At 43.1% G+C, this 27,757-nt stretch overlaps 1 protein-coding gene across 3 annotated transcripts in view; it reads right to left on the bottom strand.

Moving 5' to 3' along the window:
- Positions 1 to 7,179: 7,179 nt before the first annotated feature.
- MFSD1 (major facilitator superfamily domain containing 1) overlaps positions 7,180 to 27,757 on the bottom strand; it is a 44,844-nt gene continuing 24,266 nt past the window's right edge. Inside the window, exon 17 of one of the 3 annotated variants that reach the window (XM_077929832.1) lies at positions 7,180 to 7,460. In XM_077929832.1, coding sequence (XP_077785958.1) covers positions 7,407 to 7,460 — 54 coding nt within the window. In that variant the 3' untranslated portion in view covers positions 7,180 to 7,406. Of the gene's footprint in view, positions 7,461 to 8,172; positions 8,269 to 25,512; positions 27,555 to 27,757 lie in introns of those variants that run through there. The other 2 variants (XM_028731410.2, XM_028731412.2) reach the window with 2 other exon arrangements.

Genomic DNA, 27,757 nt, shown 5'->3' on the forward strand with positions numbered 1-27,757 from the left:
TATAGCACAGAACAATGAGACATTTCTGCTCTTAAGAGATCTTGAAGAAATCTCTCTCGGGTTACAGAAACTCCCCTAACTACAGTATCAGCAAATCTCAACCACACAAAATTGCTTCTAGGTTAAAAGATCAACCAAATTTTAAAAAGAAGCCAAAGGCCTTCAGCAACCGTTATTTGAAGGGTTTCTTTTCAACCCACCGCAGAAAGCCTATTTTGAAATGTTGCTTAAAACAAAGAGTATGTGAAGGGAGCTCTTTTTCTTGTACGAACCCTCCCCAAAATTAAAAGCAGCAACGAGGCCCTAATCCAGAGGGGGAGAATGGTTGGGTTTTTTTCCCCAAGTGCTGGTAGCCTTCAAACCTTTTATACTCCTGATTTATTTTTATCTTTACCAAACTTACGTAATGCCATATCCTAGTAGCTTTACAGTGGTACCTCGCAAGACGAAAAGAATCCGTTCCGCGATTCTCTTCGTCTAGCGATTTTTTCGTCTTGCGAAGCAACCCCATTAGTGGCTAAGCGGATTAGCGCTATTAGCGGTTTAGCGGCTTAGCGGCTATTAAAGGATTAGCGGCAGAGCTGCTAAAAGGCTATTAACGGCTTAGCAGCTTAGAAAAGGGGGGGGAGCGGGGGGGAAATGGCGAGACTCGCAAGACATTTTCGTCTTGCGAAGCAAGCCCATAGGGAAATTCGTCTTGCGAAGCGCATCGCAAACGGAAAACCCTTTCGTCTAGCGGGTTTTCCGTCTTGTGAGGCATTCGTCTTGCGGGGCACCACTGTATTGTTATTGTCTCACTGCTAGTACTGTTTTAATTTTTACTCTATGTTGCCTTGGTTGCAGGGAGCTTAGAGGTAGCCTTCTGGAAAACATTGAATGGTATCTTTCCATGGAACTTATGTTCTAAGTAAGAACAAGGAACAGCCTTTACTAATATGTGACGCTTCGCACTTGAACTAGCTTGCTTCTTTTTATATTCTCCTTTGTATATGGTTTGGAGGGGGGCTTTCCTGTAAATTTGCAAAAAGCTGTTAATATATGTGCAAAATTTAAACAAATAAGAGTCCCAGTGCATGACAGTGTTTATTACTTATTCATATTTAAAGGATGCTAAATTAATTTCTTTTAGGTTGCTGCATGTTGCCAGGCACAATTATTATAATTCATTATAATAATTGCGGCTGTTTGTTTCCGTCTGATGTAATCTTCTACAAAGTACATTTTCCTTTTTACATCTTAGCAACTAAAAGGATTTGCAATTAGTTTATGATAGTGCATAAGGAACAGGAAAAAAGAGTATAAGCCGAGTAGAGACAAAACTGAAATATCCCCTGTCCCCATCCCAGTTCTTACCATGGAAAAAGACCCTAAGCAAGGGGGAAATGGGAATTTAGAATTGTGGACATTAGGACAGATGAAGGGGTTGAGGTGTCCCTTGGCATGGACACCTCTGTAGTTTTCTCAAAATCATCTGAATTGCTGCCTAGAGGCTGCAGTTGGTTGTTTAAGCACCATTCATCTGTGCTTTCTCTGTATGGGTAAGAGATGGGTAGTATACCCTGCAAATATCCCAGGAAAAAGCCATCTCCGAGTTCGAGAGAAGGTGGAGTTGCGGGCTTCACGCCCTCTCCACGTGTGCGGGGGCTGTCTCTCAGCCTCTGCGCGATTGAGGGGATCCCCGGCTGCGTCATCCCCTGGCCAATCGGCTGGCCTAGGGGAGGCATGGCTTGCGCTATTTAACATTGGTGCAGCCGGGGATCTCCCTCTTTGCCGCCGCAGCTCATCTGGTTCCCCACCCTCCCGCTCTTTAGGTTTCTTTTGACCTTACTATGGACCTCGGTTGGTCGCCGTTAAGGGGCCTGGTAGGAATTTTTCCACTTGGCAAATTGGCACCAGCCACTTGGTTTTCCGCCTGCCTCATAGCAAATCGTCACAACTTCCTTGGCGTTGGCGGTTAGGCATTGGTATGGGTATTGTTATGTAGATGAAGGGGGGGAGGAAGCGCCATCACCTCCCCCGCATTTCGAAGGGTAGTCCGGTAAAGGATTCCAGGGGGTGTGGCCCTGTCTGAAACCTATGGAGGTGAGGGCCTAAGGCACGCCCCTGAGCGGTGATCCTGGGGGAGTTCCTAGTTGATGTGCCCTGGGGGAGTTCCTAGTTGATGTGCCCTGGGGGAGTTCCTAGTTGATGTGCAGGACTCCCCCTACTGGTGGTTAACCCTTCCCAGGCTTCAAGCAAACAGGCTGAAGCCAGATAGTCAGTTAGGACAAATGCCTAAGCCAATACCGCTCATCACCTGTAACCAATAAAGTTGTGGCCAATTTTTGGCCCATAAACCTGAATGATTGTGTCATGTGTCATTATTTCCACTGGGGGGGGGGGGAGACGGGAACTCGCCACGCAAAGGGACATCCCATTTTGTCACCAAGATCTCATCCAGAAAAAGAACTTTGGGGGGGGCCACAATCTTAGGCGGCACCCAAAAAAGCTCATTTTAGAGCACAGCCCCTGAAAAAAATGCATCACTGGGGCTTCCTGATCTTGCACAAGTCACATGACTCACATGGGAACACAAGCAGGAAGACTCACATCCTGGTTTTCAGACTCAAGATGTTGGAGGTATGGGGTAGAATTATAAAGCCTGCCCTGCCTTTTTAATGAAACGCCCATGCTAATGTCGCAAAACTTCCTATCCCCACTGCAGAGAAATGGAAAGGGCACATACACTCTATCTTGCCTGAAAATCCGCAGAAAGAGTGTTTCCTATGTCAGCTTGGTCTAGCAACAGCAGGGGGGGTGGGAAGGCCGCTCCCCCTCCCAGGGGGGCGGGGTTGCAGGCAGGCCACATGTACTCCCCGTGTACAGTGGGGGGGCATGGTGAAGCCTCCTGTGTCACTGGGAGTCCCAACCGTGTCACGCCCCCTGGCTGACCACTCCAGTCAACCGGGGGCATGGCTTGCCCTATTTAAACCACCACATGGTTGTGGGCTCCTTCTCCTTGCTTCCACCTTCCAGCCATGTGGTTTTCGCCTGCCTCGTAGCAATCGTCACAACTTTGTGCGGTTTGGCAGTTAGGCATTGGTGAAACCTGGTTTATGGAGGGGAGGTTGTGGCCTTCACCTGCCCCTCCTCATTAAGGATATTCCATTAAGGGATCAGGGGGTATGGATCCTGCCCAAAGCCCGGGTAAGGGCTAGGCCATGCCATGACCCCATCGAGGACCCTGGGGGAGCTCGCAGTAGATGTACATCAACAGGGCTCCCCTACTGGTGGTTGACCCTTGTGAGACTACCTGCATGGCAGGCAGGAGTCAGATATAGTTGGTTCAGTTCCAATGCCTAAGCCAATACCACTCACATCTGTAACCAATAAAGTTGTGGCCTTAATTATCCTATTAACTCAAAATATTGGTGCCAGTGTGTGTAGTGGTTAAGAGCGGTGGACTCATAATCTGGTGAACCGGGTTCCTGTTCCGCTCCTCCACATGCAGCTGCTGAGTGACCTTGGGCTAGTCACACTTCTCTGAAGTCTCTCAGCTCCACTCACCTCACAGAGTGTTTGTTGTGGGGAGGAAGGGAAAGGAGAATGTTAGCCGCTTTGAGACTCCTTAAGGGGAGTGAAAGGCAGGATATCAAGTCCAAACTCTTCTTCTTCTTCTTCGTCTTCTTCAAGAAATGGGCGAGGTCTTGGGGCCTTGACATGCAACAAGTATCTCCAAATTCAAAACTCTCTATTTCCCAGTTTCATGCTACATACCACGCAACCACTATCCAAACTATGCCCAGCCTCTACCTAAGCAGCACACACGCAGTTGTAACTACAACTCGTCATAATTTATGAAAGCTGAAAACTTTGAGTCATCTCGTCCAATTCGCATCTGCCTTTGGAAGTGGCGTGTAACAATACAGAAACTGTGTAAATCAGCAGTTGCTGGCTGTACATTGCTCAAGGACCAGCAAAGCCTGCTGAGAGAGAAACCAAGGAATTGCAAACTAGATCAGCACGGTGTCTATATATAATCAAATATTGATCGCAAAGCTAGATATGGAAAAGTAGTGTTTACTGAGCATATGACCCTTTACCAGCTTTGTCAGATTCATAGAGGTTTAGACATAGCTTCCAGAACATTCTAGAAACCGCTTAGGGTATATTTGAAGGGGATGTTGCTGTCAGGAACAGAAATGCCTTATTTGTGTACCTGAAAATGAAATTATGAAGGAAAGTTGTAAATTATGGAGATAAAGTTACGAAGGGGAAACACCTCACTAAAAGATATTTACACCACTTTCTTCAATTGATGGAAATGTTGCCAGGATACACCTTTAGGGCAGATCCACACATGGCTTCCCATAAAGAATTCTGGGAGCTGTACTTATCACTCACACAGAGTTACAATTCGCAGCACCCTTGACAAACTACAGTTCCATGGAAACTTTGGAGGAAGCCAATGTACATTGAACGTGTTTTGAATGGATCTGCCCTTAAATTAACATCCCTGTATGGAACCCCCGCTTTGAGTTTTCAGCTGTTAAGTACTGCATTACACAGAAAGTTGGTGTGTTTTGTTTAGTCTTTGAATCTTTGGCCAAGTAAATCAAGAATGTATCTGAATTTTCTAAAAGCTGACGCAGTGTTATTTTAAAACACTGTTTCGATAAGCTTCAAAAAGTTGACGCATCATAGAGACTTGAAAATAGATGATCTCATTAAAAAAAAACCGCTGGCACTTGGAAAGATCTCCAGTCGCCAATCACAACTTCTGGGTGGCTGTAATTTATAACTTTTGTCCCCAGAGCTAAGCCATTTAATCTGATAATCAGCATCAATCAAGGAATTTTATAGCCGTGTTTTGCAGTCTGAGCAGAAAACCTCTCTCTTGGGGACAAATTAGGCACCCCAGTGTGACACTTGCAAATAAATATTGTTCGCCATAACATTCGGTGCTATGATTCAGTTGGATCGATTCACTATAGAAATGCTTTTGAAGCAAGAAAGAAGTGTGTAACTACATGGGGGTGAAAGACACAAAAAAGACACGTGGCGCGGTGGCATTTTGGTAGACTAGCAGGCCAGCTTTCTCAGCAGCTTAACAGCAACACACACTTTTGTTTATGCTTCTTCACTTGCCAGTTGAAAGTTATTGTGCCCAAATATGCTTCATGATTGTCCATAACTCACCACTGATGCACGATCCTTATTACGCTGGCATGCAGACCCTTTCATTGGCTCAAAGGACTACAGCTTATTTGAGGTGGGGAGAGCCTCATTATGTGTCATAACACATTGTGACAAGCTACTTATTGCTGAAAACAAAACCAATACATCAGGCGGACTAAGGTAATATGCAATGATGTCCAATTTTCTGTTAATTTAGAAGCTCTTTCTAAACCCAGGCAACTACTGGAAAGTAACTAAAGTAACCATTTTCCCATTCACAAGTCAAGGATCCCGTTAAGCCTTAAAAAGGTCTCTCTACAGGGCACAAAAAAGCAACATTGTAGAGCTGCTGAAACACAGTTTTTCCTTTCCTTTATTCAAGAAATTACTTGTGCCTTCATGGACTGAAAAATTAGCTAACTAATCCAATCTTGTATGTAGAATTAATGCATGTGAGCCTGTATTATTAATCTTCCCCACTATGGTGAGGTATATCATATTTTTTATTTAAATTACAGGAATTGTTTCTAAATTTGCACCTATACACGTCAATTAGCATATGCAATTTTTATGCAAATCTGTGCCCTCTTTTTTGGTGAGGGGTAAGTAAAGTAGCCACCCTAACTGCAAATTTTCCTTTCTTCATTCCTTGTGTCAGGACAGCATCCTCCATTGTACCTGAGAGCAACAGGCTAGTTTAGGGCTTGTAAGGCAGGCCTTACAAATTGGGAAAGGCGGTATATTGTCTCCCTGCTTATTTAACTTATATGCAGAATTCATCATGCGAAAGGCTGGGCTGGATGAATCCCTAGCCAGAATTAAGATTGCCGGAAGAAATATCAACAACCTCAGATATGCAGATGACACAACCTTGATGGCAGAAAGTGAGGAGGAATTAAATAACCTTTTAATGAGGGTGAAAAAGGAGAGCGCAAAATATGGTCTGAAGCTCAACATCACAAAAACTAAGATCATGGTCACTGGTCCCATCACCTCCTGGCAAATAGAAGGGGAAGAAATGGAGGCAGTGAGAGACTTTACTTTCTTGGGCTCCATGATCACTGCAGATGGTGACAGCAGTCACGAAATTAAAAGACGCCTTCTTCTTGGGAGAAAAGCGATGACAAACCTAGACAGCATCTTAAAAAGCAGAGACATCACCTTGCCGACAAAGGTTCGTATAGTTAAAGCTATGGTTTCCCCAGTAGTGATGTATGGAAGCAAGAGCTGGACCATAAAGAAGGCTGCTTTATGATGCTTTTGAATTATGGTGCTGGAGGAGACTCTTGAGAGTCCCATGGACTGCAAGAAGATCAAACCTATCCATTCTTAAGGAAATCAGCCCTGAGTGCTCACTGGAAGGACAGATCCTGAAGCTGAAGCTCCAATACTTTGGCCACCTCATGAGAAGAAAAGACTCCCTGGATGTTGGGAAAGATTGAGAGCACAAGGAGAAGGGGACGACAGGGGACGAGATGGTTGGACAGTGTTCTCAAAGCTACCAGCATGAGTTTGACCAAACTGCGGGAGGCAGTGGAAGACAGGAGTGCCTGGCGTGCTCTGGTCCATGGGGTCACGAAGAGTCGGACACAACTAAACGACTAAACAACAACAACAAGGCAGGCTGCATGGCACATTTAACTGCCACAACCTTCCTACCCAGCATCAGTCACCTGAGGCAGCCACCTCACTCTGCCTAATAGTAGGGCCGCCCCTGAAGTTAGTATCTCTGGTAGTAGGAGGCTGGGAAAACTTCTATGTGACATTGAAGAGAAGTTATCAGTTGGCATTTGGAGGGCTGGACCAGGTGTGGGTAATATTTGGCCCTCCAGATGTTGCTGAACTACAACTCCCATAATTCCTAGCTAGCTAGGCCTGATAGGATTTGAAGTTCTGCAACATCTGGAGGGGCAGAGTTTCCCCACTCCTAGGCTAGATGCAATATAAGTAGTAAACAAACCAACCCCTGTGCTGCAAAATATGAGTCAGCAATATCAAAAGCAACACGATGGCCAGAAACAATAACAATGTGATCAACTTTATGGAATAATTCAAAACATCAAAACTAACAAACTGAAGTCTCTGAAAGTCTCTGAAAGTCCTTAAATGAATCACGGTGCCAGACTTTACCGGCGGAGAGCAAGCTGTGAAGCTTTGTATAATCAGCAAATGTCGAATTCTGATGTCCAACTCTGAACTCTGCTGAACAGTGTTTCTGGATAACAACTACTGTTTCGTTGAATTCTTCATCAGCCAATTAGTTCAACACTTGTAAGTAGAAAGATATGTAATTTCTTCATTAACTGAAAATAAAATATTCAAACAATGACCTACACATTCATAACAACAACTTCAAATAGCGTAGAAATTATAAACTGTAACATAAAAAAGTTACATACCCAATCTTTTTTTGAACAGATATAATGAAAAATACTCTGGAACAGTGCTCATGCTATCATGTTGTCACTGTTACTAACATCATTTTTTGAAAAATATATATAGCCAACCCCAGGCGATACTAATAACAAGGAGACCGAGTTTAAAGACACAGTACAAAGTAACAGCAAAGATACAGATAATCAAATAAGACAATTGAGGTCTAATTCAGAGTTAAGTCCCCTTGGATGAATAGTTTTAAACATAAAAATAAAACGGGTATCTGGATGCAATATAAGGCAACTGCTTATGTTTAGCAACCAGTGCTCAAAGTGGGTTGGGAGAGCCTAACCATCCCACTTCTTTTGAATGGGCAAAATGGAGCCTGGCCTAATTTGAAATGAAACCATCCAACATCTTTTTCCTCTCCCAAATAAAATCATTCTACTTCCCCTTCCTGCCCGCCCTGCCCCCCATCTAACACTGTTTAGGAATCTTCATTTCTAGTTCACACCAGTGCCTCTGGTATAAGAAGAGTGCTCTGCATATATTCAAAAGCACAATTCAGTCATACACAATGCTTTTTGTTCCTTCTCTTCCTTTTGCTGAAATTGCATGTCCTGCAGAAATATCTGAGCTACTGAAGCCTCACTTTCAAGAAGCCACACATTGCCATACTCTTCTCTCGCCTTTGTTCCGCATATTCAGTCCATTGGCAAGCGCTGTCACATCTCCCTTTACAAAAATAAAAATAAAAAATTAAGCCCTTTTCCCTAAAAGCACTGGTCAATACTCTGATCATGTGTTCCCCAGATTGCTGGGAGTTTCTCTGAAGATATGAATATCAGAAGAGTCTTGCTGGACCATCTATTCCAGCTTCCTGTTTTCACAGCAACCCACCAGATGCCCACATCATAAAGCATCTATATATGTAATGGACCAACGTATGAATTTGTCCCCAGTGTTTTCCTTTTGCCTTTTGCATGCAATTAATGGGGGAAAGTGCATTCATTCTTTTAACCTAATTGTGGCGTTCCAAGCCATAGCTGCTTGTACAAGGTATATCTCTTGAAATCCATCACCTGAGTATTGCCTAATAAAGTTTGTAAATGGCTTCCAAATGAGCAAAAATTACTTTTCCTAGCTCCGTAACAAACGTGCTTTCTATCCAAGAGGAGATTGGTTTTAGATCCTCCATTCATTCCTTTAATGATCAGCTAATTTGAATCTCAAGTCCCAAGAGTGCCACTGTTTCGGTTCAGAGTAATGCAACATTTACAATGTTTTATTGACATGAGGGCTATATAAGTGCAGCTTCACGTATGCATTATACAAGAGTCAGCAAATTTAGCTGGATTAATAAAGATATCCATTAACTGTTGATCATGCAGGCTGATTGGGGTTTTTTTTCCTCCAGACAAATCAACTTTCTGTTCACAGGAAGTCACTCACACACATATTCAATCTTTCCCACAGTAGTGGAGCTTTATATAAACGCTGAGAGGCTGCTTTAGAGATAAGTGTGTTGGACTTAGCCCAAGGAGACTCATGTTCAAATCCTTACTTAGTTATGGACCTGTCACTTGACCTGTGATATTAAATCATACATATGCGTATTCATGTCCTGTGCATATCTGTTCAAGCGGTTGTAAGAATGAAGCTCTTTACAGGTGCTGTGCCAGAATTGTTGTTGTTGTTTAGCCAATGGTATCGGGCAGCTTCATGTGCGCTTTTATTTGTTGTTTAGTCGTTTAGTTGTGTCCGACTCTTCGTGACCCCATGGACCAGAGCACGCCAGGCACTCCTGTCTTCCACTGCCTCCCGTAGTTTGGTCAAACTCATGCTGGTAGCTTCGTCCCCTTCTCCTTGTGCCCTCAATCTTACTTTCAGCAGCAATACCAGTGCACAAATTGGTTGAAAGGTTTATGGTAGGTTTGCCATACGTCAGGAAAATTCCTGACATGTTCTGGTTTTCGGGTGTAAAATTGGCGTCGGGGGGAATTTTGCCGAATCAGTAAAATTTCTGGGAAAACCTGGATGTATGGCAACATGGTGGGAAAAGCAGCAGAAACCGCTCAAAAAGCTTAAAATCACTATTTTTGGGTTTTGTTTCCCAAAAAATGCTCAACAATTTTGGGGTCTCCCTACTTCCTGCACACTTTGTGGGTGTCAAGAATTTTACATTTCGAAATATGGCAACCCTAATTTTGGGTAAGTTATCATGTTAGTTCTATTTAGAGCAGACCCACTGAAATTAACAGATGTGGCTAACATGGATCCATCAGTTTCAATGGACCTACTGTCAGGGCAACTTAGCTAGAGATGACCCTTAAAATAATATCTTAAAATATCAATATAATGGAAAAGGTGGGGGGAAGGTAATGGAGAGCAAATTAGAAATAACAAGATATCCACATATAAAAAATGGCACTGTAAACAATTGGCTAGTTTGGAGTTACTTGGGATTCATTATTTAAGACACACCGAACCCTTTCTACATTCTTTGTACTAAGTAATTCCCCAAGTGAATATAGTACCCTCAGACAGTTTTCTCCTTGCAAGTTTGATTGATTACTTACACCATTAACCCACTTCCCTCTTTCAAGTTATCATATGAAGGGTCCTTTCATAAGCCCAAGACTTACTTTTCTCTCCATACAGAATTTTATTCATCGACCAACCTTGTTTTCAACAGCACAAAGGACATTCGAGAACAAATTCCACCCGATTCTCCCCCAGCTAACAGTTCAAATGGAAAGCAGTGCAGCTTGCAAAACCAAGGCAGCCCAAGTCTTTCTTGAAAGCACTTTTAGAGACTCTGCTTCTGGGTTCTGCAGAGGCAACAAGACGACCACTGTGGGGAAAGTATAAGATTGATCGAAGTTTGGTCTGATCCAACAGGGCTCTCATGTTCTCAGGTTATCTTTGTACTCTTTCGATATTTTGCAAGGCACCTCGAGGGCTCTTTGAAGCCACCTGCCAGGATAGAAGTCTACTATATATTTTTTTAAAAATTAAGTCATTCCCAGTGTTCTGGGCTTACCTCCTCCCAAATTCTGAATCATGCCAAAATACAAATAGGGTTTCTCAGAAAGCAGATCATATTTACATTTATGCACTTGAGCTGTAAATGTGGTATGCTTACAATTTTAATTCGGGGGGGGGGGTGCCAATGTAGTGTACATCAGCTCTGAGAATCTGCAGGAACATTGAACGAGGTTGTCTGAAGACAATGACTGCATGATAGTCTCTTCAGGCAATATCCCTCTTTGAACAAGCTAGAATTTCCATATCAGCTTGAGCTGAGCACAGAATAAAAAGACTTTGGAACTTCACAGATGGAAGAAACACCCCCCAGGTCTTCATAATGGGCAAATAAAGGGTCTGGAGCTAAAGGCACTGATTTGTACTTATGGGGAAGAAATCCATAAAGACCTTAGAAAAGATATATATATAAAACACCAAAGCAGAGATGCTGGCATTTTTGATGGCACAGAATTGAGGTAACAAGGCCTGCATATCACCATTTTACCACATTTGAAATATGGCCTGACATTCAAATTTTTGCTAGCTATAGAATTCAAAGGAAGTTTTGCACCTGTAAATTATTGTGATACACTATTTTCAACAAAGTGAGAGAGTACGTGCATCTGTGCTTTGCTTGGATCTGATAAGCTCCCCTAGATTCCTTATTGAATGTAAAAGATATTCCACATACAACCAAGAGACATTGAGGCCAGGGGTTATGTAGTAGTATCTCTATACAAACCTTCAGAAAGATTTTCACAGTGAACAGAAAGAAAAAGGTTAAATCCAGGCTGTATTTTCAGTGGTTTTAAAAACATTTGCTCCTCTCATAAAACTTAGCATGTATATATCAGCAGCAACAATGAGGTATTCTTCTTGAGTCAGCTTTAAAATAATGTTGACATTGCAGTCAATACGTTATGGATTGCCATATTTATGTCAGAACGTATTGGCACAAGAATACATCAATAATATAAAATATTTAAGGATAAGTCTTAAGTTTAAATTAAACCATACGCTTCCACGTCCTTTCTTCATCTTTTTCGCTCTGCTGATCTTAAATGACAGGTTCCGCAGGTAATGATTTTAACATCTTTCTCTTTTTTGTCAGCAACTAAAACTACTATTTTTAAATAAGTCTCTGCAGAGGAAAACTGGAAGTCAGATCTTGGCTAGCTGATTCTATACATCTATAATAAATGCCTATATTTGCACCTGAATTTGCAGCTAAAGAATTGTATTCAATGGTACACACACACACAGGGAGAGAGAGAGAGAGAGAGAGAGAGAGAGAGAGAGAGAGAGAGAGAGAGTGTGTTACTGGTTCTCTGCATTAGACAAGCAAGAATGTCAATACCGTACTTTTTTTACTTGAGAATAAGGTTAAAAATCTGGGGCATCTTATGCACGGATAGTGCATATGCCCATTTTCTAAATTTGGGGTCCCCAAAAGTAGGGGGCGTCTTATACATGGAGGCATCTTATAAACGAAAAAATACGGTACCCTTCAGAATCAAAACAAAGTTCCATTAGGCACAAATTAGAATGGCATTAAGCAGATCATTCCTAGTTGGTCCCAAGGATCTTAATGCAACACTAGTGCATCTGAATTACCAGGCATGTTGATAGATTCAACCTTCATAAAGCCCTCTCATCCCTTTAGGTCATCAGTCCAGCAGGCTAATCCCTGTAACTACCTACTCACATGAATGGCCTACTTATGTCAACTAAACATCTTAGGTTAATAAATATATGTAGCAGTATAGCTTCTCTTCTGCAAATAGGAAAATCACAACTTGGAACTAATGATCTTTTGAGAGTTTCATCTTTCTACTTTACTCTGACCACATGCATGAGCAGCCATGGATTATCCAGTGATAGCAATGTCTACACAGGCTATAAAATGATAGCCATGTTGTCTCTTGTGATAGTAAATTCTAAGTTATTCATGCATTGTGCAAAAATCATTTCCTTTGTCTGCCCTTAACTACTTCCAATCAATTGCACTGGGCAACCCAAAGTATGAGAATGGGAGGGGGGGATCTCTTATCTACTCCATTTGTAATTGCATAATCTTCTGTCACATACTCCTTGACCTTAGTCAACTTTTCTCTAAGCTAAAAGCTTCAGCTTGTTTTGTTACTTCTCATAGGTAAGGTATGTCATATTTCAAAAGGTGAGAATCCAGGCACAAAAGTTGTTGAGGTTTTTTGCCCAATATGAAAACTGTATGGTTGCCATATGTCCAGACACAGTTTAGCTCTATGGAAAAAACTGCTGGATTGTGGTGACAAAGTAACAAATAATGAAAAGACTCAGAAGATGGCCGCTTGGCAGGGAGTTGCATAAAGGGGCTCTGCATTGTTCCTCCAAGAAAGGTTTTATCAGCTGTTTTTAAAGTGTTTTATAAACCTTATCCATCTGTAATTTGGAACCTTGTCTGAACTGTTTATCTCCTCTAGAAAGCAATCCAAACATGGCTGCAGAGATGTGATAGCTCAACTTATTCAATAATAGTTTGGTTCAGACATAGCAGACAACGAGCCAATGGCTCATCAACCCGATAACAAGCCACAGGCCCACATGCTCCCTGCTGCCATCCTGTGCCCTTTGGTTCTTCTGTCCCCGCTTGTTTCCTTTAACGTCGGAATGAGGAAATTGCAGTTTCCTCATTCCTCATTGGATCGATCATATTCCAGCTTGTAAGCAGTGATTAAGCTAGTGTCAGGTGTGCGTGCAGGAGCCAGGCCCTGTGAACAGTGAACAATAGGACTTTGCAGGACTGGGGCCTTCCTAAGTTTGTTCTGAAGAGGCAAGGCGCATCCTCACAGGTGAGGCCGATTGGTAACTCACAGCACCTGGTGGCAAGAGAAGGGAAGGGATATAAGGTCAGCATTTCCCTTCGGCTCTTTGCAAAAGCAACACGCTTCCTGCCTTGGGCTTCTTGCTTCCTGATCCCTGAACCTCAACTTCTTGACTCCCTGCTTCTTGATCCTCAGATCCCTGACTTCCTGACTCCTTGCTTCTTGACCCTCGGACCCTTGCCTTTGTGATTCCTTGCTTTCTGACCCTCGGACTCTTGGCTTCCTGGCTTCTGGACCCCCATTCCTGTTCCCACCCCGCCATCTTGCCCCCGATCCTGACGTCCCCTGCAGGGACTTCAATCGCCCGTGAACCGGACTGTGACAGCTAGTTTCTCAGTTAAAATGGCACAGGGAGCTGAGCACATGAGCAAGAAAGGCCCCTGAGTGCATTGTTTGTCCTCAGGCTCATAAACCATGGTTTATTGTGACTTTATTGAGACAGTAATTGTTGTTTTATTTTTAACTCCCCTCCTAATAATTCCTAGCATTGTACTTACTCTTTTCAACAAACTCCATCGTTCCCAACATCAGGGTCTTTTCCAGGGAGTCTTCTCATGAGGTGGCCAAAGTATTGGAGCCTCAGCTTCACGATCTGTCCTTCCAGTGAGCACTCAGGGCTGATTTCCTTCAGAATGGATAGGTTTGATCTTCTTGCAGTCCATGGGACTCCCAAGAGTCTCCTCCAGCACCATAATTCAAAAGCATCAATTCTTCGGCGATCAGCCTTCTTTATGGTCCAGCTCTCATTTCCATACATCACTACTGGGAAAACCATAGCTTTAACTATACGGACCTTTGTCAACAAGGTGATGTCTCAAAAGTAGTAGCCATGAAAACGTATCTAGGAAATGGGTCATAACCACCACTTCTGCAAGCCACACAACTGCTACTGTCTACTTAGGAGACCACTTCCTACTTCTGTTAAAGTGGACTTTGGTCTTCATAAATTTTGGCCATAATAAATTTGTTAAGTTTTGAGTTGGTTTTCCTACAACAGACTATACAAACTCTGTCCCAGCTAAACTGTCATTACCGAGGCCTTTCCCATAATACAGTCTTATCTCATGATATTACATCCAATCCACTTGTTTATTGGTTGCATCCATCAGCTGTATTATTTGGGCAATCAGTAAGGCCTTTGAGGAATGGAACATCATCGAGTCACATGTCTGGGCAGTATCAGTACCTAAGACAATTAAATCCTGATCTAATTGACTGCAGCTCTGGGACAATCTGACAATAATGAGTCAATCAGCAGCCTCATTGATTTCACTGGCATTACTCATGCCGGTAACATTACATGCCCAGAATACCTTTGCAGAATTGGGTCAATATAGTAAGGGTCCCTTGCTTGTCAGGAAGGCTTCAGTTTGAATTGCCCAGGCAGGGCAAATGCAAAGTAGTAGCTAACTGCCTTCCCCGTTGCTGACATTAACAGCTGCATAATAGCTCCATGAGCAAGCTTTGTAAACATGTAAACAGCACAATTAATTGCAGTGATTATGCTCTTAGAAAAATAGAGCATTTCGGTAATTTGGAGCACATTATAGCTTCGTGTTTACAGAACTCCAGGCACATCGGAAAATTAAATATATTTAATTTAGGCTTCAATTGTCTCCTCTTCAAGAAAACGTAAGGCAACAAAATCTTGCACACACAGTCAATTCCATAATCTGGCAAGTCAAACTGTGGCCAGGACTGCATGCATGTAATCTTCCCGAAGGGGGAAGATGTTTTAAGCCTCAACCCCTCGAAGAGGACCGTGGTTTCTTTACATGCAGTGACTGTGATCAGTCCCAGTGTCACAATTTGTATCCCAGTGGGATATCATATGCTGGATGAGCAATGAGAGTGGCTCTGTGTCTTGCTTCACAGAGGTGTGTTCTCCATTGGAAGGTTGTCCAGTCCAACTCTTGTTTAAAGATAAACAAGCACAATAAGGGAGATCACAGGGGCAGCCAGCTGCTGGACAGCAGACTGAGCAGGCACACTGGTTGCCTGGCCACAGTCTTACCCATCAATATATATATATATTCCATTTTTATTTCAATTGCAGTAATTATTTCTAAATGCTGGATCAACAATACATCTTAAGGAGCACACACAACTCTTATGGAAATCCGTCATCCATGGTATGCCCCACAGAGGACCTTAAGGTCCTTTAATAGCAACACCCTAGAGATCCTGGGCCCTAAGGAAGTCAGATTAGCCTCAACCAGAGCCAGGGCCTTTTCAACACTGGCTCCGGCCTGGTGGAACGCTCTGTCTCATGAGACCAGGGCCCTGCAGGATCTGATTTGTTTCCGTAGGGCCTGTAAGACAGAGTTGTTCCGCCTGGCCTTTGGCTTGGAATCAACTTGATCCCCACCCCCTTCCCCTTTTCTTTTCTTTTTCCTTTCTCCTTCTGTGGTGGAACTCCTATTTGGGGACTTCCCTGGCTTTTTTCTGGCCCACGTAGGACCAGTCTGGATAAGTTGGCCTTGGTGAAGATTTGCCGTTTACATCCCCTAAAAAGTTTTTGATTTGAGTTTCTACTGAAATGAGGCTGCATTTTAATGTTGTATTTTAATCTTACATTTAAAGAATATCCAACACACAACTGAAGTTCATAGTATGCTATGATTGTTGGGAATTGTAGATCTGTGAGGAGGCAAATGAGTTTCCAGGACTCTTTAGGGGAAGTCATGTGCTTTACATGAACACTGGATGTGCTTAAAATATATGGTGTGCTCCTACCCTTCACGTCCACTCTGTCAGTCACTAGTTTTATTTCTCTCCTACATCCACCTTTTCCAGCCATCCCATCCAGCTTTCAGGGTTGTCCCCTTTACATCATCGGTCAGCATCTGTAGGCACTGAGCAGGCACACTCCTTGCTGGGGTATTGGGCAGGGTCCTTCATTAGCTTTTCCTTTTTCAAATGGCTGCATCCAACACTACCATTTAACTCCAGCAACAAGCTTCTACTTGTGCAGTGGATTCCCCCATTCTCTAGCCCTAGAACCCCCTCAAAATCTGCTGCACGGGGCTGCAGGTATTGGAAAGGCAAGAGCAGAAATCATTCTATTTGTGACTTAAGGGCCAATTCTGTTATTTGTCAGCCAGCCAAGGGGTGTTGGGTGGAGGTGAAGCTAGTGACCAAGCAGAGACCAAGTATGGTCTTCATTGAGGTAGCTCTGCGGGAGTCTTTCCCTCCATATGATTGGCTGAACGAACAAGGTCTGAAGCAGGAAATGCAAAAGCTCTCCGTTCCTTTGTCCTCAAACTGCACACTGGTTTTTCTTCCATTTGCTCAGTAAAGTGTTGACAGGGCTGTTCTCTCTGGCTCTGCTAATAGAAGCACCCTCAGGAGTAGATGTGGGGAACACAGGGAAGGTAAAGGGAAGTCCTTTTGCGGCATTGGCTATCAATGTTTGACGTTTTATTATGTTTTTATATTCTGCTGGAAGCCACCCAGAATGGCTGGGGAAACCTACAAACAATAAAATTATTGATAGGTAGCCGTGTTGGTCTGCCATAGTCAAAACAAAAAGAATTCCTTCCAGTAGCACCTTAAAGACCAACTAAGAACTAACTTAGTTGATCTTTAAGTTGCTACTGGAAGGAATTTTTTTTGTTTTGAATAAAATTATTGTTATTATAACCCCCAAACTTTTGTATTTCTTCAGATTTCCCCAAGTATGCTGCTACCTCTGTCTTGTCCAAAGCTGTTGCCACTCTTTGACTGCCTACACAAAAACAATGGGCGAACTGAGTCAGAACTTAAAATTAGAAGGATTTGGGTTGATCAGAAATGGCTGGGCCAACTGGAGACTTTACTCCTATGGCAATTTATCCCATGCTTAGTGACAAGATTTAAGTAGTAGTGTCATTCAATGAAGGGGACTTATTCATAGGCAGGTTTTGCTTTACTGAATAAAAGGCTCCCACACGTTGACTTTTTAAAAACTGGTCGTACTCTCTGAGGGGAAAAGATGTTGCCAAATTTGGCTTGAGCTAACTCTTGATAATGTGGAAATTAAGTGATACTGTGAAGTGAGTCCAAGAGATGTGCTCTACTTCAGTGATTACATCTACAGGAGTTGTCATTATTTATATAGACTGTCACTTTTCTGTATGAAAAAGCGGGGGGGGGGGGGCTTCATTGATTTGTATTAATAGGATACTGGTGACATCTAGCGGCTGGCTTAATAACATATATCCAGTGTGAGTAACTCTGGGATTTCACTTCTGAAATGTAAAATAACATCGCAGTTCTCCACAGGCTTGTTAACGGTTCTGATCTAGCAACACTCTTAGGACAAGCCATGGGACCAAGTGCACATCCACAAATGTTTCCACCAGAACTGAGTCTCTAGGCTATACTCCAAAATACACTGAAATGGAAAATCGGTAATGGGGATCAGTGGCTAAGCTATGCTCTAAGAAGCCCTCCAGTCAAGTAGAACTTCATTATTCTGGAGGCATGCAAGCATTTCAGTGCTAAACCAGCAGGATGAGCCCATGAGAAAGACCCATGCAGTCAGCCACGTTCAAACAGTTGTGCTACTCATACGCACTGCAGCCTCAAGCAATAACACCATGTGGGAATGCGGTTCTCGCAGCTGTGGGTTATGAACAAGGGGTTTGGGTTGCGGTAAAAATAAACCAGATGTTACTTGAAGACTTGCTAAAACTGCTAGTGTATAGAATCTTTAATCTGCAAATAAGTACAGCATGCTCCCTCCCCGTTATACACTCCCCAGCCCTGGGAGTCCTCATAAGGGAGCTGTGCCTGGAGGAAGAACTGTGAGGGGAGAGACTTCATCAGGCAAGGCCTTCTTCCATCTGCCTTGCCCCACCCCCCAGTCTCTGCTTTTCAGTTTGTACAGTATTGTATTATTTTATGCACTGTGACCCACCATTGTTTTATTGATTATAGTTTAGAAATTATTTATTGTAATTGTTAAGAGTGGATTTCTGTTTAATTTTTATATGCTGGTATTTAATATTATTCTAATTATTCTAATGGATTGTTGAATATTACTTTATTTGATATAAGTTGCTTGTTTTAAAGTTATGTCTTATTATCACATCTTTTTATTGGATTAGATTGTTACAAGGTGTATACAGTGGTGCCCCGCAAGACGAATGCCTCGCAAGACGAAAAACTCACTAGACGAAAGGGTTTTCCGTTTTTTGAGTCGTTCCGCAAGATGAATTTCCCTATGGGCTTGCTTTGCAAGACGAAACGTCTTGCGAGTTCTTGCGAGTTTGTTTCCTTTTTCTTAAATCTGCTAAGCCATTAATAGCCGCTAAGCCGCTAATAGCCGTGCTTCGCAAGATGAAAAAACCGCAAGACGAAGAGACTCGCGGAACGGATTGATTTCGTCTTGCGAGGCACCACTGTATTCTTTGTTTCTTCAGCTTGTAAACCGCCTTGGGAATTGTAAAATAGAAAGACGGTATACAAATTAAAAGGGAAAGGAAAGGAGAGGAAAACACTATGCAGGCTCTAACAACCAATTTGGTTTTGTTGACAAAAATGCTGGCAAGGGAATCCAGAAAGTATTTCATGATGATTCAGACTCTCAGATGTGGCCACTGGAAAACATTGATCCACAGGTTGACAGATGAGGCAGTGCACTCGCTTTCAATCTCTGGGATTATTGAAACAACTTTGAGGGGACTCTCATGAGGGTGTCGGAAGCGGAGTATGCAGTATCGATTTCCATTATAGTCTTTATTGTGCAACCATCTATTTGGTAAGTAGGGTATTAAACAGCAGATAACAACACTGGTGTTTTCTGAAAAGCAAGTGCTAAAGCATTCTTTATGGTCCTACATCTGGTATTCAGGTACCATATTATTTATAGGGCTCCCCAACAATTTCGCTGGATGGTGGACTCTTTATTTTTAACTGCAATCGGCAAAAACCCAGAAGAGGAAAGACTTGGCAGTTGTGATGATGGAAAATGCTTCACCTGCGGATTTTGCTCCTGCCATGCACTTGTTAAAGGTACAGTGGTACCTCGGGTTACATACGCTTCAGGTTACATACTCTTCAGGTTACAGACTCCACCAACCCAGAAATAGTACCTCGGGTTAAGAACTTTGCTTCAGGATGAGAACAGAAATCGTGCTCCGGCGGCGTGGCGGCAGCAGGAGGCCCCATTAGCTAAAGTGGTGCTTCAGGTTAAGAATAGATTCAGGTTAAGAACAGACCTCCAGAACGAATTAAGTACTTAACCCGAGGTACCACTGTATAGTAACCTACTAGGAAGAAGAAGAGAAAAGAATGAATCCTGGTTAAATATTGGTGTTATAGTTAATATTCCAGCTCCAGCCTACGATGGCTTAATTGATTTCCTCCACAATTCGTTCCATGCTATGAGTTGAAGTATTTCCAGGGTGGGGGAGAGAGATTTTAAAAACTTATTTGAAGTGGGATGCAGATTTAACATCTTTTCTTTCCTGGATGAATAGAAATCTTACTCCCTGCAGTCTCACACAAGGGACCTGCTGGTTAAATATCAAAAACTTGTTTCATGAACTTCCCTAATTAGATGTGAATACTGCAAAGATGAGTTGTGGAAAGGAAGCTGGAAAGCAAAAATATGCAAAGCGTTCCCCAGGTTGTACATGAAGCCTGATAAATATCTCAAGTCTCCTTAGGCTGCAAGAAGCACCTACCTCTGCGCCACAAGAAAGTCCTTCCCAATGCAGCACCACTATGTAAACCTATTTATAGACCAAGAAGCACCTCCACCTGGGGTTATCAAATCAACTCTTTGTTCTTTACAACCCAAGCAGCAGCTTGAGTTACACTACATATTCACCCTCCTGCTTCAAAATAAGCAAAAAAAAAAAGCCCATCTTGATTATCAAGAAAGGCTTTGTGCAAATAGTGATCATTATCCTGGCCTCCCATACGAACGACTCTTGAGAGTCCCATGGACTGCAAGAAGATCAAACGCATCCATTCTTAAGGAAATCAGCCCTGAGTGCTCACTGGAAGGACAGATCCTGAAGCTGAGGCTCCAGGACTTTGGCCACCTCATAAGAAGAGAAGACTCCCTGGAGAAGACACTGATGTTGGGAAAGATGGAGGGCACAAGGAGAAGGGGGCGACAGAGGACGAGATGGTTGGATAGTGTTTTCGAGGTTACCAGCATGAGATTGACCAAACTGCGGGAGGTAGTGGAGGACAGAGGTGCCTGGCGTGCTCTGGTCCATGGGGTCACGAAGAGTCGGACACAACTAAACGACTAAACAACAACAAACAACATATCGTGGGTTGCCAGTGCCCAAGGCCATGCATTGGTGGTGAGTGGGTGGGTGGGAAATAGAGGAGAATACACATGTGTATTCAACAGCCCAACGGTGTCCACGACACCCAAGAGATTGCAGTTGCAGAGATAAGAAAAGAAGAGTAATTCCGTTGTCTGGAGAAGTAGCTTCCTGGTTCACATGGATAAACCTTTTTTAAAATAAATAAATAAATAAATAAAGGATACAGGATATTCTCTCACAAAAATATATTAACTTTTGTCCCATACAGAAAAAGAGGCGTCCTCCTAGCTCTTCACTGGCTGGTTCCACACCTCTGCATTCAGCAAAGCTCTGAATGGAAAATAGCTGTACTTACGCAGCTCCTTCATGCGATCAGGCCTTCCCAAAAGCTGAAGTGAGTGCAGCTGGCTGCTTCTTCTTCAGAGTGTATGGTGCACTCTTGTCAATCAGCATAAACCATCCTGAGCAAAATGGGCCAACTGTTTGATTCAGTACGAGTCACCTTCTTTGTTCCTACAGGTCCAAGGATTAAAAATGGTGCTGTTGTTTTTTTACTGATTACCTACTCACTTTTTATTAATCAGCATAATCAGCTACAGTCTACAGTGGTACCTCGGGTTAAGTACTTACTTCATTCTGGAGGTCCGTTCTTAACTTGAAACTGTTCTTAACCTGAAGCACCACTTTAGCTAATGGGGCCTCCTGCTGCTGCCATGCCGCCGGAGCACGATTTTTGTTCTCATCCTGAAGCAAAGTTCTTAACCCGAGGTACTATTTCTGGGTTAGCGGAGTCTGTAACCTGAAGCGTCTGTAACCTGAAGCATATGTAACCTGAGGTACCACTGTACTCTAAATGTTATGTTTCTCCTTGCCATTACTCTTATCCATAGCTACTTTTTTCTGTATTGTTCAGATTGTAATGGTCATTCTCCCCCACCCCACCCCAATTTTCTCCTTTATTGTGTAACAGTTGTTAAAATAAATCCATTTTTTAAAAAACTTTTTTTCTTGGAACATTTGCTGGCCGAGGAAAAAATGCTTCTTTTGTATTGAGGGGCCTTTAAGGCAGGACTGGGGACCGTGGTAATCCTCTAGGTGCTGGGTGACAATTCTCATCATCTTGACTACCAGCCAAGCCAGTTGGGGCTAACATAAAATGTCTGGATTTCAGCTGCATGTGGAGGGTTGCAGGTTCCACAATAAGATAGATGTAAATAAGTAAAAGGGACGCGGGTGGCGCTGTGGGTTAAACCACAGAGCCTAGGACTTGCCGATCAGAAGGTCAGAGGTTCGAATCCCCGCGGCGGGGTGCGCTCCTGTTGTTCGGTCCCAGCGCCTGCCAACCTAGCAGTTCGAAAGCACCCCCGGGTGCAAGTAGATAAATAGGGACCGCTTACTAGCAGGAAGTTAAATGGCATTCTGTGTGCTGCGCTGGCTCGCCAGATGCAGCTTGTCACGCTGGCCACGTGACCCGGAAGTGTCTCCGGACAGCACTGGCTCCCGGCCTATAGAGTGAGATGAGCACACAACCCTAGAGTCTGGCAAGACTGGCCCGTACGGGCAGGGGTACCTTTACCTTTAAATAAGTAAAAATCATCTACAGAAGCTTCCCCCAACCCAAATTTGGTTGCTGAAAATGCACAGAGAGTTGGGGGCGGGGAGAGACCAAGAGTTGGTGTTTGTTTTAAGGGAGCTTGGTTTTAGCACAAATTTCTTGGCCAACTACCTCCTCAAAGACACTGTCTTAATAGTTTTTTAGCATAAGTATACTAAGCCACTATTTTGTACTTGGCTCTGGTTGATGGACCTTGGGATTCTACAGTGGTACCTCGGGTTAAGAACATCATTCGTTCTGGAGGTCCGTTCTTAACCTGAAACTGTTCTTAACCTGAGGTACCACTTTAGCTAATGGGGCCTCCTGCTGCCGCCACTGCGCGATTTCTGTTCTCATCCTGAGGTAAAGTTCTCAACCGGAGATACTGTTTCTGGGTGAGTGGAGTCTGTAACCTGAAGCATCTGTAACCCAAGGTACCACTGTATCAAGAAACAAAGTAGATTGCACGAACCCGAAGTCTGCCCCTCTGCCTCTGATATATACATTCCCCCAACCAGAATGTTCTCAAGTTTTTAACCAAGTTGAGTTTTGAACCAACTGCCTTAAAGCACACACAGACACACACACACCTAGAAAACAGAACCCACCCACTCCAGCACTATCATTTCTGGCAATGGGAAGATATAAGTCTTGGGGAAGGTCAGAACATCCTTGTGTTTGGAATGCCAAGAGGATGGATGTCCTCTTTCACAGAGTGATATGGAAGCTGGCCTTCAGAAGAGGTCAAAGTGTACAAACCAGGGTGAACTTACAGCTGGGTCTCAGTGCTGCAGTCTACCCAGTGCCTTATCATTTGCCTGGCCCAACCCCACCACAGACTTTCAGCTGAACCAATGCAGACACCAAACTCCTTGCATGTTGAGCTAAGGCAGCCAGGAGATAGGGAGGAAGGTCTCGGGGAAGAAAAACTTGGAGGTGTTGAAGGGAATCCGAAAGTAAGACAAAAGGTTTAATACTATTAATCTAACAATAGCAAGGAAGTAGATATGAGAGGAAAGCTCTTAGAAGAAGTGAATGTGGAAGGGTTAAAGAAAATGGCATTTTGGGTGGAGGGATAAGGTACAAGTTGCGTGTGAAAGAATCAGAGAAGTTACAGGAAATGGGTGAAAATACTTTTGAGAGGAATATGGGGGTAAAAAGATAAATTATGAAGAAAAAACCTCCTCCACTAAGAGTCTCAGCAAATTCTGCCTAAGCTCAGGAGGCTGTGACAATACCTGACTCTGTGGTCAGAAGCTCAAAATTCCCCAGCTGGAAGGCCCATATGCTATCAGGTAAGCAATAAAAAACTCATCAACCACAAATAAGTACTTCTGAATACAGGTGCTAGAAGACAAAAAAGCAGTGGGCTACTGCCATCCCACCCTGTTTGTTAGCTTTCCAGAAGCATCTAGTTTTGGAAGTCAATGCTGGACGGATCTTTGGGTCCAATCCAACAGGGCTCCCTCCCTGCCCCTGCCCTAGACTGCAAAGCTGCTTTTCTGGGGAAACAAAGAGCACCATAGTTCAACGGAACAGCCATTTCAGATAATTACCTTTCAATTCAAGCCAGCCATCAAACATAACTTGTTCATTGAGACATAATGGAACCATAAAATTCATACAGAGTAATTTGTTTTGAGTATAATGTTTCCCCATTTGCTTCTGGCAGCACTCAGTAGAAAAAGCCTTAATAACCAGCTTCACAATGGCGCAAGTTTCTAAACAGCAGAAAATTTATCGGCACTTGGAGGAGCTGGGTGACTGTTGTCCCAAAACCAAAAGCCATCAAGCCAGAACACACACACACACACAGAGAAACGCACACCTCCCCTGTAGCCATCTCCTCCAGAATAATATACCGTAAGTGAGCCTGCATTCATAAAGGGACCAACGACCCACATATTTTCATGAAGCCAAGTTCTAGAACCTAAGGACATCCAGAAAAGTTGAATGGGCAAAAGGAATCTGCCTCACGCAGCATAAAACTATGGACATATTATGCTTTGATGGGCTTTTTCTTTAAAACATTGCACACTGCATTTTTAACAGCCTGGCTGTGTTGTCATAACAAGCAACCAATTCTCTGTAGTGGCTGCCACCAAACTGGGTAGCTTTAAAAGGGGATTGCATAAATTTCTGGAGGATGAGGCTGTCGCTGGCTACCATTGAGGACAGCTATTCACGATACTGGCAGTAGTTCTCTGAACGTTGTGGCCAATAACACCAAAATTTGACCTGGAAGAAAAGGTATTGGACAGAACCATTTTACCCCCAGAGAGTTGAGCATGGATCAGGCCCTTGGCCCCGAAAACATTGGCCACCCCTGCTTCAAAAAGTAATTCTGAACTCAAAACCTAATGGAAGGTTTGAAACTGAAAATCAACAAGTAGGGAGGTTGTAAAGGATGGCATTTGGCCCATTTGCTTACATGCAAATTCATGAAAACCAGGTCATTTTACATAGCATCAAGCTTAATCAGAAGAAGAAGAAGAAGAAGAAGAAGAAGAAGAAGAAGAAGAAGAAGAAGAAGAAGAAGAAGAGAGTTTGGATTTGATATCCCGCTTTATCACTACACTAAGGAGTCTCAAAGCGGCTAACATTCTCCTTTCCCTTCCTCCCCCACAACAAACACTCTGTGAGGTGAGTGGGGCTGAGAGACTGCAGAGAAGTGTGACTAGCCCAAGGTCACCCAGCAGCTGCATGTGGAGGAGCGGGGACGCAAACCCAGTTCACCAGATTACGAGACTACCGCTCTTAACCACTACACCACACTGGCTCTTTAGCCAGTGGAAGTAGGTATTTACACCAGAGAAACTTCATGAGGACAGTATCCAATGAAGAAGTTGTGCCACTAGAATGACATTTTTTCCCAGAACAACCCCTAAATCTGCTTCAGAAAATGGTGGGAATCCCCTCTTGATGGGCGGGGTGGGGGCATGGGAAGAGGAAAGAAGGGAAGTTGCAGTGCACAGCTAAGAGTATTAATATATCTGGGCAAAAGGCAGAATTAAAATCTCTATCTGCATAAAAGAATAGCTTTATCATATTATTTCCCACCAGCAGTGTTTCTCCAGATATAAAAGTAGCCCTAACTTGTTAATACTTCAAATAATACATAAAGAGCTCAACATAATAAGCTGGCTTGCAACACTTATCTTTCCATCCACCTGAGTATGTTTGCTATAAAATAAGTGAAAACAAATATTAAAAGGCGGCATACTAGTGTGCTTATTTGGCTTTATTAGCAAGAAGGGGGAGTAATTACAATTACAAATAAGCCATCCATTTAGAATTTACATTTTCCTCTAAAATATTTTATTATTATTATTTCTCATGAAATAAGTAGTAAAAGAAATGCATCCAATTGACTTGGGAGTATATGACTTTTTTTTAGGTCATCAATGTTCAGGTATGGTGTGTTCTAAAAACAAGTCTTGTGCTTGAGTAAAGAGAACTGTGTTCCAGAGCCTTCAGCAGAGTTTCCAAGACTGTGTAGATACTGCGTGTTATAGCTTAAAGGTAAAGGACCTCTGACAGTTAAGTCCAGTCGCGAACGACTCTGGGGTTGCTGTGCTCATCTCGCTTTACTGGCTGAGGGAGCTGACGTTTGTAGCAGACAGTTTTTCTGGGTCATGTGGCCAGCATGACTAAGCCACTTCTGATGAAACCAGAGCAGCGCATGGAAAGGCCATTTACCTTCCCGCCGGAGCGGTACCTATTTATCTACTTGCACTTTGATGTGCTTTCGAACTGCTAGGTTGGCAGGAGCTGGGACCGAGCAACAGGAGCTCACCCCTCGCGGGGATTCAAACTGCCAACCTTCTGATCAGCAAGCCCTAGGCTCAGTGGTTTAGCACAGCGCCACCTGCCAGCCCCTTTGTTATAGCTTAGGCAACATTAAACTACTCGGATAATGGAAAATGAGCAGTACAATTGTATGCATGCCAACCTAAAGGAATTTCTACCAGATTCAATGGGATATGATCCCAGTTAAGTATGTAAAGGATTGTAGCCTAAAAGATTCCACACAATACATTTGTGTACAGTGGTACCTTGGTTCTTGAACTTAGTTCGTTCCAGGAGTCTGACTCCTGAAACCATTTGAAAACCAAGACGCAGCTTCCGATTGGCTGCAGGAGCTTCCTGCACTCAACTGGAAGCTGCGGAAGCCGTGTTGAACATTCAGTTTCTGAAAAACATTTGCAAACTGGAACGCTCACTTCCAGGTTTTCGGCGTTCGGGAGGTGATTCGTTCGGAGCTAAGCCGTTTGAGTACCAAGATACCACTGTACTATCTTGGGATCAACATTCAAGTTGAAAGGTGCACCAGCTTATATAACCGCCGGTAACATCCAGTGTTAACCAACTGATGACTGCATTGCTAGTAATGCAATATTTAACTATTAACAGCTTCATATTAAAACATTTCTGCAGCGATAGAAGCCTGACGATGACCCTGAGGCCCGTCTCCTCCTGGAATTTTAACCCATTTCATTTATAGCCACAAGAAATGGCTTTTCTTATTGCAGCAAACTGCAACAGCAAGTTTTACCATTTTATTGCTACCATTACCTTAATAAAGAAGAAGAAATACATTTTAAGCTATTTCCATAGGAAATGTCATGCTTCTGCTTTTCATCAACACAAAATATGAAAATTCCTACATTTTCAAGAAGTCACTTTTAAGGTAGTAGTGTGTTTAAAAGGTTTCTGATAAAAAGCTAAAAATTTCACAGAAATAAATAGTCTAGTGAATTAAAGCTCCACTGCTTCCTTCTTAAGAGCAAAAGAAACCTAGAATGTAAATAAAAGATATGAGAGTTCAGAGTGTGGTTATACTGAACAGGTATTTTGTTTTGTTTTTTGCCCCAAATTCATATTGATTATGAAATTCTATTCGAAGTGCAGGAAAACAGTAAGCGGATATGAGTTCTAAGTAAAGCAGGTGACTGCAAACAGCTGTAAATCCATGGAAACTTTTTAAAAAATAAAATAGTTCCATCCCACCCACTTTGGCATAGAATTCAATGTAGCATCTTAAAAATCTTCCAAGAGGTCAGCTAAATGCTTGTTGGCACAAGATCTAATATTGACCGCTTTCCATTCTGTATATTGCCGCTCTCTTCCACAGAAGAGTGGGGGGGGGGTCCTGCGTTGCACAAAATTTCACACTGCCATTTCCACATCTTGAGCACAATTCTGCTACTTCAACACACTTCTGTGTGCCAGTGCAGCTAAGTGGCAAACATAGGTGTCTGGCAGCTGCAAAAGCAAGAAAGAGTAAGGCATCTCATCAGCAAGTATTATCCAGCTTATCGGCTATTTTTTAAGCAAGGAAGGGCAGGTTCACACATGCATATTCACCCCCTGGCAAGTGCAGCGCAAACCCACGATGGGCATGTACAATGGGAAGGCATATTCCCCACAGCTGCATCTTTCAAACCCCTTCAAAGCTGACGCTTTTC

This window comes from Podarcis muralis, chromosome 6, assembly GCF_964188315.1.
Source record: "Podarcis muralis chromosome 6, rPodMur119.hap1.1, whole genome shotgun sequence".
Lineage (NCBI taxonomy): Eukaryota > Metazoa > Chordata > Lepidosauria > Squamata > Lacertidae > Podarcis > Podarcis muralis.